The sequence below is a fragment of the Venturia canescens genome, chromosome 8 (assembly GCF_019457755.1).
Source record: "Venturia canescens isolate UGA chromosome 8, ASM1945775v1, whole genome shotgun sequence".
In the NCBI taxonomy this organism is placed as follows: domain Eukaryota; kingdom Metazoa; phylum Arthropoda; class Insecta; order Hymenoptera; family Ichneumonidae; genus Venturia; species Venturia canescens.
The window spans coordinates 11,375,129-11,387,983 of record NC_057428.1 but is presented as its reverse complement, the minus strand read 5'-3'; the positions used below and the strand labels follow the sequence as shown (position 1 = coordinate 11,387,983).

The 12,855-nt window shown below is 40.0% G+C and overlaps 1 protein-coding gene across 4 annotated transcripts in view; it reads left to right on the top strand.

Moving 5' to 3' along the window:
• The window catches only part of LOC122414798 (uncharacterized), a 53,030-nt gene extending 40,433 nt beyond the window's left edge, over nt 1-12,597 (top strand). For 3 of the 4 annotated variants that reach the window (XM_043426392.1, XM_043426393.1, XM_043426391.1), the window contains 5 exons: nt 564-721; nt 1,715-1,964; nt 6,365-6,586; nt 6,763-6,958; nt 7,907-12,597. In XM_043426392.1, the coding sequence (XP_043282327.1) occupies nt 564-721; nt 1,715-1,964; nt 6,365-6,586; nt 6,763-6,958; nt 7,907-7,916 (836 nt within the window). In that variant the 3' untranslated portion in view covers nt 7,917-12,597. The remainder of the gene's footprint in view (nt 1-563; nt 722-1,714; nt 1,965-6,364; nt 6,587-6,762; nt 6,959-7,906) is intronic. The other variant, XR_006261818.1, reaches the window with a different exon arrangement.
• The last annotated feature ends 258 nt before the right edge of the window (nt 12,598-12,855 follow it).

Sequence of the window (12,855 nt, the reverse complement as noted above, 5' to 3'; positions counted from 1 at the left end):
TCCGTGGACTCCTGGACTCAGGGGAATAACTGAAAGATACAAAAGAATTGAAAATTCTTTGAAAACCGAGAGTTTTCATAAGAAATCATTATCAAACGATGTCTCTTATCAGCCGTGCCTTAAGGCGGTTCACCTGGAAAAAGGGAGTGTGTTCTCGATTCTGATCGTACATTTTTCCTTGTCTTAGTCCTAGCCACATTAATTATGGCGGAAGCTCATTGAGAAATTCCAAATTCGACGAAGCATGAGAATCCATGTAACGAGGGATTCGCACACCCCGGCGGTTAGCAATTCCGAGTTTCATTTGGTTTGAAAGGAATTCGCTCGAGTTTATTTCCAGCAAAATTAATTAAGACGAGAATAACCGAAGCTTGTGTTTTTTCGTGCTTTCTGTCGTTTCTTTCTTATCTGATGAAATGGAAGTGATTAGGAAAGCATCGATCGAGCACTGTTCGCACCCAAACACAGCTTGGTGTTACAATTTTTAGAGAAAAATTCTATTCCCTCGCCGTGCAGTATTTCGTGAGGGAGAAGAATAAAGAGCGAGAATGCTCGAATTGCAGGTATAACGACAAACCGGCACACTTCGCCGTACAGACATCGCGAAAATACTTCAGGAAACGGTAGAGCCGCCGGGAATTCTGCAGGTCCTCAATCCAATCTTGGATACGGAACGAACGCTTGGGCGGATTCCCGGAGAGCGAGCAGCTCGGTATCTCAGGTAAGAAGTGTTCACATTTGACGTCATCAATTTCTGGTCTGGCGCAATATTAAAGCATAAAAACGAAATGAAAGTGGTTGGGAAATGCAAGCTTTCTTATACAAATGATACAACAATAGAAGCAAAAGCCCACAAATGTCAGAAGGGAACGAAGCTTGAAAAGTTGCTTCGTCAACTTGAGAGAAGATTGCACTCGTCGTGAGCCCCGGCGCGCAATTAAAATCGTCCGCGTCGTAATTGCCTCTTCAGTCTTGTCAAAACGTGAGCAAAATCTTTCTCTGTTACGTTCGAAGTAGATTCTGTTATCCCTTAATTCCTGGAAGCGTTACTAGTGAAAATCGAGCGTCGCCGGGGCTCTTGGGGAAGAAGAAATATCCGAGATAACAATTTTAATTATTGCAACAAACGAACGAGCTGCCTTTCCGGACAGAATTCTCACATGAATAGGAAAGATTTGAGGAGAGATTAATGCGGGTAATAATGGAATGAAGAACTTTCGAAAACAACAACTTTCACTCGAGACAAGAGTGATTGTGAAAACGAAGGTTTGAAAATAGATGACTTTTTGACGCAGGCTCTGAACAATTATAATATCCGACCGTTGCACCATTAATTATGAAGCTTTGTTCCCAGTATCACAAAAGCCTTTTTCTACTCAAAAAAGCTTCGTCGTTAATTCACTCAGGCAATATAATTATTATCGGTTTTCCAGGCTCACTACTTTTTTCCTTATCGTAAATAAACAGAATAAAATGCCGAGGGAAGATAGAGGATTCAGTAGCAAGTAACAGAATAAGGAAGGGAAAGGAGAAGAAAGAGGAGACGGCGCGACGGTGAATTGGATCGTGAGAAAAAATGAATCTCCAGGGTTGAGATAAGGCGTTGGTGGTTGGAAAACGTGCTCGGAGGCTGAAGGGTCCATTGATGAGGAATTATCGATCGAACTTATAGGGAAAGGCTTCGCAGTGAGACCAGCTCGATTTCTCCTTTCAGTTCTCAGGTGACGAGTCTCGACGGCTTTGCGGGGGCGTTGTTAATTCCATGGAAAAAGGTTCTTCCGGATCCGGACCGTTGGGAGTCGCTACCTATGGCACACTGGTTTTTCAGCTTAAAGATGCTCATCGCGAGGCCAGCGGCACTTGCGACTTCGTTTTTCGTGCTATGACAGTCGTCAGCAGAACCATGGTCTTCACTGTCTGTCTCGGTTGTCTTTCAACCGTCCCATTGTTAATGCTAATCATGGGTGAGTTCATTAACAAATTTTATTCCCAACTATTTCGCATCTATTATTTCATTCTCGTGGTAAATTAAGGCTTAAAGCATCTCGCTTCATCGCCAATACTGCGAGAGAAAACATTTTGTCGTGTATCGCTCTCATATCTCTCGTTACGGAACGTCAATGAGGTTAAAAGTTCGCTGGAATGTCGTTGAACCGAAACGTTGGTTTTTTATCGAACAGCACGTCGATCTTGACGGAGAACTCCGAGGTCGTTGAATAAACAATATTTTTTTATGTCACCAGACTAGTGAACTCGATATTTTTATACTTTTTTAACGAAATTTTCTAATTTTTCTTCCAATGAAATAACAAAAAAAAAGGGGATTCAAACTTTTTGAACTTTTCATTATTTCATCGAATTTGCTGTTACTTTTATTGTATACGATTCTTTGTTCGGCCATGAGTTATCTTCAAACTTGTCATTCAATCGTTTTCGATTATCGTTATTGTTAAATTACTGATGATTTTAAAAATAAAGATTCAAAGATTGCACGAAATTGGTAAACTTTTTTAGTATTTTGGTCAACAACGAAACATCGAAATTCGTGTGTTGAGTAAGCTAATTTTTGGGATGGGTTTTCTCCGTTCACTCAATACTAAACTACCCCATGGAATCTTGTTTTTATCATGAAATATTTTCATCAATATTCAGAATAATTTTGCTTGCTTTTGAATCGTATTAAGTGTACGGCTTGTAGAAATTCTTGGAATAAACAAAACCCGCACTATTTCCATTCGAACATGATTTTCTAACGTTGGCTCCTTTCCTGTCGTTTGCTTGTTACTCCAGGTTTTCCAGTAACTATTGATTATTCATTAGTGTGCATGAACTTATCCATTTCTATGTTTCCCCCTGCCCCAGAATGCTCAGTGAATCCTTCCATTTTCCAAATGTGTATCAATAAGTTAAGGGGGTCACCCCGCGTGATTTTTTGGTCTTTTTCGCAATTTTTTTGCGAAATAAAATAGAATTTTTTAATCGGCTAGATTCGGTGTGAAACTACTCCACGGGAACCCATATGTTTCTCCATGGTCTCCACGATTCCGGGGATTGGTTGATGTGAGATCAAAAAGCCAAAGAGCGTTTCGATGTGTGAAGCAGTGGCTATTGTCTGAACTAAAATCCTTCAATTTTTTATATTTTCTTGCGATTCTAGTTCAGGCGTTAGCCACTGCTTCACAAATTAAAACGATCTTTGGCTTTTTGATCTCAAATAAACCAATCCCCCGGAACGTATGGGTTCCTGTGGAGTAGTCGTACACCGAACCTACCCGAGAAATTAGAGTTCAAAAATTCTATCACAGAGTTTAAATTTCAATAAATAAACCGCTCAAATTTCAAAAGTCCATATTTTTTTTCCTCGCCACGAAAAAATAGCGAAAAACCTCGAAAAAATCCGGCTGCCACACGGGGTGACCCCCTTAAAACGACGAAAGAGACAAAAGCATTTTTGCATGCGAGCCTACAGGATCGATCGTAATCTCCGAGGATTCGAATATCCAATGAAAAGTCTTCGTTCCGGATTCCGGTGTACACGAAATGAAGAAATCGTAACGAATCGTTGCTCCGTTGATGGGCAGTTTCAACCAGTTTTTTCTCATCCCAAATTGCACTTTTCTCTTGATTAATAACGCTACTTACTTTTCAAATAACAAGTCGTCCGTTTGCTCAGGCAGGAATAGCGTGTTTAGGAGTCGAGATAAAGGGGGCGCGCGCCCTCGCTTTGCTCATTAGTATAAAGTACAATTTGAAAAGTACAACTATTTGTTCAATTGCTCAAATATGGCAGCAGACCGATCTTGAATCGCGATACGAGCGCGAACACTTTATAGTAGCATGCGCTGCTCCGCGGAGAAGATTTAGAAACCGGTAGAGCGATAAGCCTTTATCGGGTACGTTTTTATTTCATCTTTTTCTCTGTTTGCTGAGCTTCCACGTGAAATAAATTGGCTGCTGAATTACCGGCGAAATTCCAGTAGCAAAATAACCGTGTACAAACTGGGCGTGTGGTCGTTCATTATTTTCACAAGAAGTATTATTACGTGGGGAGCTTTCCTCTTCTCGCTTGCGCTCGTTATGGACGATCGCATGTCTGCGACTGAGGTTATCCCTGCACTTGCACGTACGACTTATGTTAGCTGGGTCAGTTCCCTCGCACGAGCCAACTCGGCCGGCACACGATTCCAAGTTTCGAATGATGCATTCATCAAAGTTGATGAATTTTCAGGCTATACCAATCTACAACCGGACGCATGAAACTTTAACGAGATCCGTTCTTGATCCACATTTAATTGTCTCTGTCCGCATCGTCCCATGAATAAAATGCCCGTTCTATTTTATACGTGGACAAAAATACAGATACGAGTGAGGGGCGTGGATAAATGTGTGTGGGGAAATAAAGAGTGGAAATAATCAACGATCGGAGACTGCTTTGGTCGTTGCATAGAAAGCAAATTAGTTATCGGTGAAGTTTGTCCGAGGATGTGAACCGCAAAAAGTAGTCGATGTCAAACTTTGTACCGTTGTTCGAACGCTTTCTAGGTCACTGTGTTTCGCAAACGGCGAAAAAGAAGACAGTTCCGTGCGGACATGTTGTTAGAAGAGCCTCGAAACGTCGGCAGCTCGGACGATGCCCGAATTTTCAGCATTTTTATGTTTGCTCGAACATTTGGCACACTGTGCACACACCAACTATCTGGCATTTTCGACGACGCACGCGGTTGAACAAATGAACGTAACCGAACGAGCCAAATGTTCGACTATCGATTTTGGAGCTTTCGTATTTGTCAGAGATAAATAAGATCGAGGCTCAATGTCGATCCTACTTTTTTTTCGTGGTTAACGAGTTTCTCTAATTATCAGCTCTGCCTTTTTGCGTTTCGTGTGTACTAACGAATCGATGCACGCTATTCCAAGCAAATTAAACGGAAGGTAAAATTCGTGGCACAACGGCTTTCGTGCAACTATCAATCAATCACGAAACCCCATTATTTTCAAACGGGCTGAAATTCGTCGAAATTCTTCTCATCAAGGAGTGACGTTCCGAATCGAGTATCGAATGCTCGCAGTCAATACTTGGAGAATTCATTAATTGATTGTTTCAATAAATAGTCATTTATCGTTGATACGGAAAGAGGAAAAAATGGAGATTTGCTCGATCCTCAATTGTTTTTTTAGCACCCGCAAAGCTTAAGGTAGTTCACGCACTAAACGATTTTTTTAAGAAAGTCTCGAATATTACACAGAGTTTAAATGGGAACTCGACTGACACGCATATCAAATTTCAAACGGTCCGATTGTCTTACTAGTAATCAAGATATATTAGGTACCTTAAAGATTGAACGAAATTGGTAAAATGAACACTCGTAACCCCGCATTTGCTTATTTCGGCATTTTGTCTCTTCTTGGCTTGGCCCATTCCTGTCATAGCCTTCTGAGTTTTTATTAATACCTTTCTCGTTCCATTTCCTTTGGTGTCTTCCCTTTGTCCTGTCTAATGCGATTTTTGACGTGAAAAACTACAGTATTTTCGGCAGGGACAGATGAAATTTCGGGTTCAGTCAGTCATGGATCCCTGTTTAATTAATGGCTTGTAATTTCATTCGCGAAAAGATAAGTTGAAAAAATGTATTTACAATTTCGAATTAATAACTCTGACATTAATTTAGAGTGATAATATATCTTTAATTATTAGGAAATAAAAATCGATCGAATTTAAACACTCATAAAATATACGAGCCTTCGGGCATGATCTACCTTAAGGAGGGTGGCTACACTCGTCAAAATGATAAGAAATTGATCAAATTTGGTGATAATGTTCTTCAACATCAAGTGCGAAGACTCAATTTTTTTCAAAATTTTCTTCTGCTTAGTCATCGAGTAATTACGCATTAAAGCAGATTTCTTATGCCCGGGATGTATACCTATAGAAATGGAAACGCTATGGTTATACACGTGAACTTTAGTGATCAATTACTCGATAACTGTGTAGAAGAAAAATCTTAAAAAATTTGTATTGTCAAATTTGGCACTAAAGAATATGTTCACCAAATTTTATAAAATTTTGAACTTTATGAAATTTTTTATGTTTTTAACATGGCTTAGAATGACAACATTGTATCGACTGTACCGAAACTCCTTAAGGTTTTTTTTTGAGCAAGGAAGAATCGAGACAAACTTTCTTGAAAAATTTGTTCGTCTCCACGTTATTTTCATGTGTTCCAACTTCGTTTCTAGTGTTGATACGAAAATTTCATACCCCCATTTCCACGCAAATCATCAGCTAATTCGATAAGCAAATAAAACTGATTGAGATCGTTTGACGTTAAACATCGTGAATTTGAAACATTTGGCATATTCCAAGGTGTGCAGTTCATCAAAGATTGCCCGATTGAGCCGAACATACCAGTTTACATGGTCGTTGGTGGTTCGCTGGGCAGCTTAAGGATGTTCTGGGCCCTTTATTCGCAAATACAATCACGCCGGCTCGAGGTGCTCAGTGTACCCACCACGGAATCCCACACTTCACCAATGAAATTGGTCTCGATCGCTCTTTCCCTCTTCCTATCAATTTGGTTCGTCGTAGGTGAGCAATCAGCAAATTATTCATTTCAGTAACGAATTTATCCCTTCCAAAAACCATATACGATTCAAAAAAAAAACATTTCAATGAGTTTTTTTAAAAAAAAATATGAAAAATTTTCTACTACTTTTTGCTCTTGGCCCACGTCGCCGACTTTTTATTGTTGCCGATTTACACAGGCAATTATTGGATTTTGAACATACGATGGCCCAAGTACGCTGCCGACATGTGGGAGCCTGATCTTTGGTGCGACAAAACGCTCTACACATTTTCCGTCGTGCATCTCGGGATCGCCTACGCCACGATCGTTGCTAGCATTATTACGGCGATAGCGCTAGCGATTTGCAGATTTTTCGCATGCCCATGGTTCGAAAGGTGAGTACGATATTCCGTGCTTTCGTTCTTGTTTTTTTTTTCTTTTCTTTTTTTTTTGGTTCAAATAACCCATTCCTTAAACGTGACTTTGCATGGATCCAATAAAAGTCAGAGTCGTTGATTTGATTAATTTATCTCGTTTTATTGCAAACGCCGGATTGTCACAGTTTTTATTCGATTTTATAACAATGAAGATTCAATCGATATTGGAGAATATATTGATACGCTTATCTCATCAGCGGCGTGTATTGTGAGTTTGCGAATATTTCGGTTTGGCGTATTGCTCACGGGTAGATCTCAAAATACTGCAACGGGAAGGTAGTAGCTCGCAATTTCTCCTCGCAATTCGTCCGCCTATGAAAGGCCGGATAGGAAGAAGCGAGAGGCAGAGATTTCAAACAGCAAGTTTGCGCCGTATAAACAGTTACTCGGGATCTACAAACACGTGAGCTATTTACTCGTACGCGAGGGTATTTTTTGTTCCGTAAAATTTGAATTTTTTTTGTGATCCTCCACTTTGATGTTGGGCTGAAAAAAATATGAAGTTCTTTGGGGAAACGGGCGGTTCTGCATTTTTAAACATCTCTGTGGATGCAGGTGCGATAAAGAATGCTTTCAGTTGAACGAGTTAATCATTCGGACGTTTTGTCATGGCGAAACTTCTGTGAACTGGGATTTTTTCACTCGCTAAATATGCCACGGAACGAGCAATTATTCTTTTGCAGCGTTTCAATCCCGAGAGCTCGCGTTCCTCACGGATCGGTCGCGCGAATGAAAATTTCTTCGTGTCCGAAAAAGTTGTTTTTTCAACGAAACAGAAATTCAATTTGTTCGAGTTTTATGCGAATTTTACCTTTTTTTTTACACGCTAATGAAAAGACTCGAATCGTTGCAAAAACCGACGATAAAACTGGCCAAAAATTGGTTTCCGGGTCGTCTGTTGACCAGGTACAAATAACCACGACGATCGGCACGCCTGAGGGAGGGTGTTGGTGAGAGAAAAGCTGGCCCAGCCTCAAGAGGACGCGAAAGAATCTCGCTCGACGGTAAAGTCCTGGAGGAATTGAATGAGGACGACGAGGACGCTTCGCTGGATGCTGCGAATGATAACGAGGGCGAGAAGCGAGCTGCGGAAGTGGTCGAAGTTGTGCGGGAGGTACGCTGGGTCGACCAGGTGGTTCAGGAAGTCAAATATTCCAGCAAGATGCAGTTCCGTGCTCCGGACATAATTGAATTGTAGTTTACGCGTCCCAGCGGAAATAGCATCGGGCATTTGTTTTCTTTCTCTCGCGAGGCTTTTCTTTTGTTTTATCATCCCGGATCTCCGGTGAGTCACTCGAAATGGCGGTTGGACGGCGTAGTCGCGTGGCTAAACAACGCGGATGGAAACGTTCTCGAGAGCGAAACATTCGTCGAGGTGAAACGAATAAAAAGATGTTAAAAAAGCTGAGAGGAAGCGCCGCGTCCGAAGAAGAATTACGATTGAACGAGATTCGGTGGCTTCGCTCAAACTTTTTAATTACTCCTACAACTTTTCAGAAGGGCAGCAAGACCAGACTGCGCACCTCGCACCGACGGTGAGTTCGTTTTGAGAGCCCATAAACTTCACATTTTTCGCATTTTTGCTTCGATAACCTTTCGCGAAAAACAATATTGCTTTTAACCGATAAACAAAACCGAGACGGAAGGAAGAAAGGACGACGTAGCTGAGTAAGATTTTAATGACTGCGCGAAACGAAATAAAATATTCGTCACCGATTTCCGCGATTAATATCAAGACACAATCGCGCGGCTATTAATAAAACAGGACGGAAAGTGGAAAGATAAAAATTCGCTGAAACGCCGTGAGCGACTCGTTTGCAAGAGAATTCACAAGAAAATAACTGTACACGTCTCCTCAATATGATAATGAATTACGTCCTTAAATAACTTCCCAGAGCCTGTTCGAGAAGTGATTGGGTCAATTAATCAACCACGTGGAGCACCGATCGCACTTGGATCCTAAAATGCACCGCGTCTCTGTTCGTGACCACTTGCAAAAACGTAAATGAAACAGAGAAACGGCGAGACTTTCTCAGTGAAAAAAAGTCATATTTCCATGCCCATTTTCCGGAGTACGCGATAAGAATAAGGACTTTTGATTCGCGATGATAAAGCTTGTAAATACCGGACCAAGACGTCTAACTTATTACATAATTACGGATCGAAATATGCGTGTATAGATCAATTAAATATCGTCATATTTCTAGAATGTAAATTCGTTAACGTTGACGTGACGATTGAATAGGGTTACCTTAATTATTGAACACCATGACATAGTAACTACACGATTTCCCCACGCACGGGTCTGAGGGACCCGAATCTATTCACCGCTTACATCTCCGCGAATTTAATTTGTTAATCAACGATCGTTTTTACAATCGTTTTTACGATTCTTTTTACAGTTTAATTGTGACTCAAAATATTGAAAAAATATACCGAGGTGAGACGATCGTTGACGCGACAAAACTTTCGTTTGACCACGAATCGGGGCATGCTGAATAAAATTCGTCGATTCGATTGAAATTTAGTTGCTCCAATGGAAGTTTTGTTGAATCAAGGAATTTCGTTGTTTTTAATACGAAACTTTCATTCTTACGGGTCTCTCAGGCCCGGTGTGACGTGAGTGAGGTTTCAACGCCCCTTAATTAATAAAACGTTTTAGCGTTTTCCGCTCGCGCGTGTGCGGAGGTTCGAAAACGGGTCCATAATCTTTTCGCATAAAAACAATAACCAGGTGAGAGGAGGTTTAAAAAACGACGAGAAAAACACTGCTGATCGTTGGAAAATAAATAAAAATACTTCCTCGTCGTTAAAGTACTTTTTCGAAGTAATGAGTCCAAATCGCTATACAATATGCCCACGTCGTTTGAAGTTTCCCGACCTAAAACTCTGCGACAGGAGTCACCGAGAAAATATTACGAATTTATTCGGAGCACTGATTTCGACTAAAAGCCATCGAATTCGTTGGATTAATTGCGTTACGACCGACCGGCCAACGGCCAGTGCAAGGCCATTCTGAGACGGAAAATTTATTCCGAATTTTAGGTCAGCTCTTCGTCAACGAATAACCGATATTTCGATTGGTTTATTTGAAATACCGTTTTCAGGCTCGATTTTCAGAACAAACGGAATAGGGAGCAGTCAAAATGATTTGAATTCTTTGAATTTTGTAAAAATTTCTGGTTTGAGGATGTCTGAATGTTTGAAAAATCATCGAAAAGATGTCTCATAGTTTTTATAATTCAGTCGGACTGTGCGTGAAAAAATGTCCCGAGTAGGGACCCGAGCTTCGGTCGTTCGATGCATTCGAAGATTGAGCAAAATGTATTTTTCATTTGTCTCAAAATGTTGTCAAGGATCGTTCGAGTATTGCTGATTCGAATGCGTTTTATCCGGTGGGACGATACAAAAGTGAGCAAAATTCCAAGGGGAATTTTCGGATTAAAAAATCTGCTCGAAATCGGAATTGCAGAAAAATCGTGTTGCCTCGAAAAACTCGTGGACAAATCGTGGAAAATAATGACGAATTGATTTGCGGTTAGAACTCGAAACGTGTCGTTGAACATTTGATTTTCCCTCGGACAAAATATTGCCTCAGAAACGGATGTGAATGAAAATAATTCGAGAGTCGAAAAATCGAAAAATAATTCAAAAAATTACGGTTTCAAAACTTTCATCGATTTTTAACGGTTCATTGAAACGTCAAACTTGAATTTACGAGAAAAGAAATTTTTTGATTCGGAAAACTTTTGGGGAATAGTTGTAAATAATTGTCCGTCGAATAATTCCAAATGAAACTTCACAGAGAAAACAAATTGTTGGCCAAAACAAATTTCGTTTCTTTCTACAAAAGTAACCAATTTTATAATAAGAGGAATCGAAGGTTTTTGCTTACGATCGTTAGTTTTTTTTTTTTTAATTCGTTAACCCAGGACTAAAAATGCCCAAGGCTCAATCGATCGAACTGAGAGATTTGCCATTGAACAGAAAAATTTTCCGTCGCATTTTTTCCACTAAATCGAGTTCGTTTCGAGGTCTCAGATTCCGGGTGGGATTGAGAAACGTTTCCGAGTTTGGGGCTCAAAGAATTCGACCGCGTTTCGCGGAGGCATGAGAATGTTGCAAAAACGTATTGCATCGGTCTGCGATGACCAAAATCTGCGGACGTTGCGAGACAGTTTTTCCGAGCATGAAAATTCTGTGGACGCATCGCATATAATCAAGGAGACCTTGACGCGATGGAATTGAAAGAGACGAAATGATTTTTACAGCGGTTTTCATTCACTGCGGTACTGTCAAAGGTTGATCCAGAGAATCGCATACCGTGGACGCAATTGAGTAAAGCGACCATTGATCATGTCGAACGTGCCCCACGCACGAACGATTTTGTTTTCCTATCGAGTCTATAGTTCCACAACGACAGTACTTTTTCTTGTACCAGGAGGAGCTAGAGAATCAATTATATTTCCGCTACATCGCGCTCAAACAAGATTAGCTGGAGCGAAAAATACAATTCAGTTGATGCCCGGAGAGCAGAAAAATGTACTGAGTTTCTCTTCGAGCTGTCGAATAACAAAAAACAATATTTCCGGACAAATAGTTCAAGCGAATAAGCGGATTTGGAGTGACGCCAAGATCTTGATCGAATAAAAAGCTTTGGGAGCTTCTATGCGACGTTGTCGTTGTACCTGGCACGATAAAAATAGCACGGAAATGACCGGAGAGGCGTTGGACAATTTTTTTCCACTCCACCAAAGTTTCTTTTCTTCTCCGACGTTCGTTCATGAGCTTCGAAATTTGGTCACGTTGTACTGCACTGAGTTATATCTCTCTGCTGAATTGCCTAAGTACTTAAGAAACTGCTCGAAGCTATGAAGAAACAAAAATAGAGATTCCACCGAAGATTTTCTTTGATTCTGCAAACTGAAATTATCATGCAAATTATCATTCGATCGATGTGCGAATTTTGTATGAAATTCATTAGAAATCACACGCCCCAAAATCATTCGTCAGACTTATGATCGACCGCAGAAGAATTACGTTTCCTGTTTCTTCGAAGAACAAACTAAGTTGCGAAGACATTTTTGCCACTAGAAATTTACGTTGGTGACGTACCTGAGGTCAAACGAATATCTGATAAAAATATCATGGAAACGAGGTGCTACATTGTTCGAATGATAAATAGAAATGTGATTAGACGACATGACGAAAATATTGGAAGATTTATCGATCCGTGTCTCTCGTTAATATTCAACTATATAAATGTAATGCCGCTCGAGTATTTTTTCAAGAATCGTTTCTTCGCTAATTAAGTTGTCGAATTGATGATGATTATTGTTAAAACCCACGTTATAGAGAGCTTCATTATTTTTATAAAGAAAAATCAAACGAAACGAATGAAAATAATCGATGAAAAATGAAGAAAGAATCGACGAGAAGATTGCGTATCATTGAGTGAAGATGAGTGCGAGTTATAACGACGAAAATCTATTTAAAATACTATGAAAATTTAACGATTGTTCAAAGTTTTTTCATTTTTTTCTCATTATTTTTATCGAAGATTCTATTTGAGAAATAAATATATGAATATATTTGTAGAATGGTGTATTTGAGTTGTTCGAAGTAGAGAGATATATTTCGTGTTAAAAGTTAAGTGAATGTCGAGCGATCTCTTTGGAGGTGTTGCGTCTCTGACACGAGTAAATAGCTAATAAGGGAATAATGTAGGGAAAAATTATCCTTTTAAGCATTAGGCAAATTTTATGGCTCTCGTTTGCTACCGCGAACGCGGGAATTATGGTCCGGGCTTTAAAGGTAGAATTTCACTAAGAGATTAAAGAGAAAATTATTCTGAA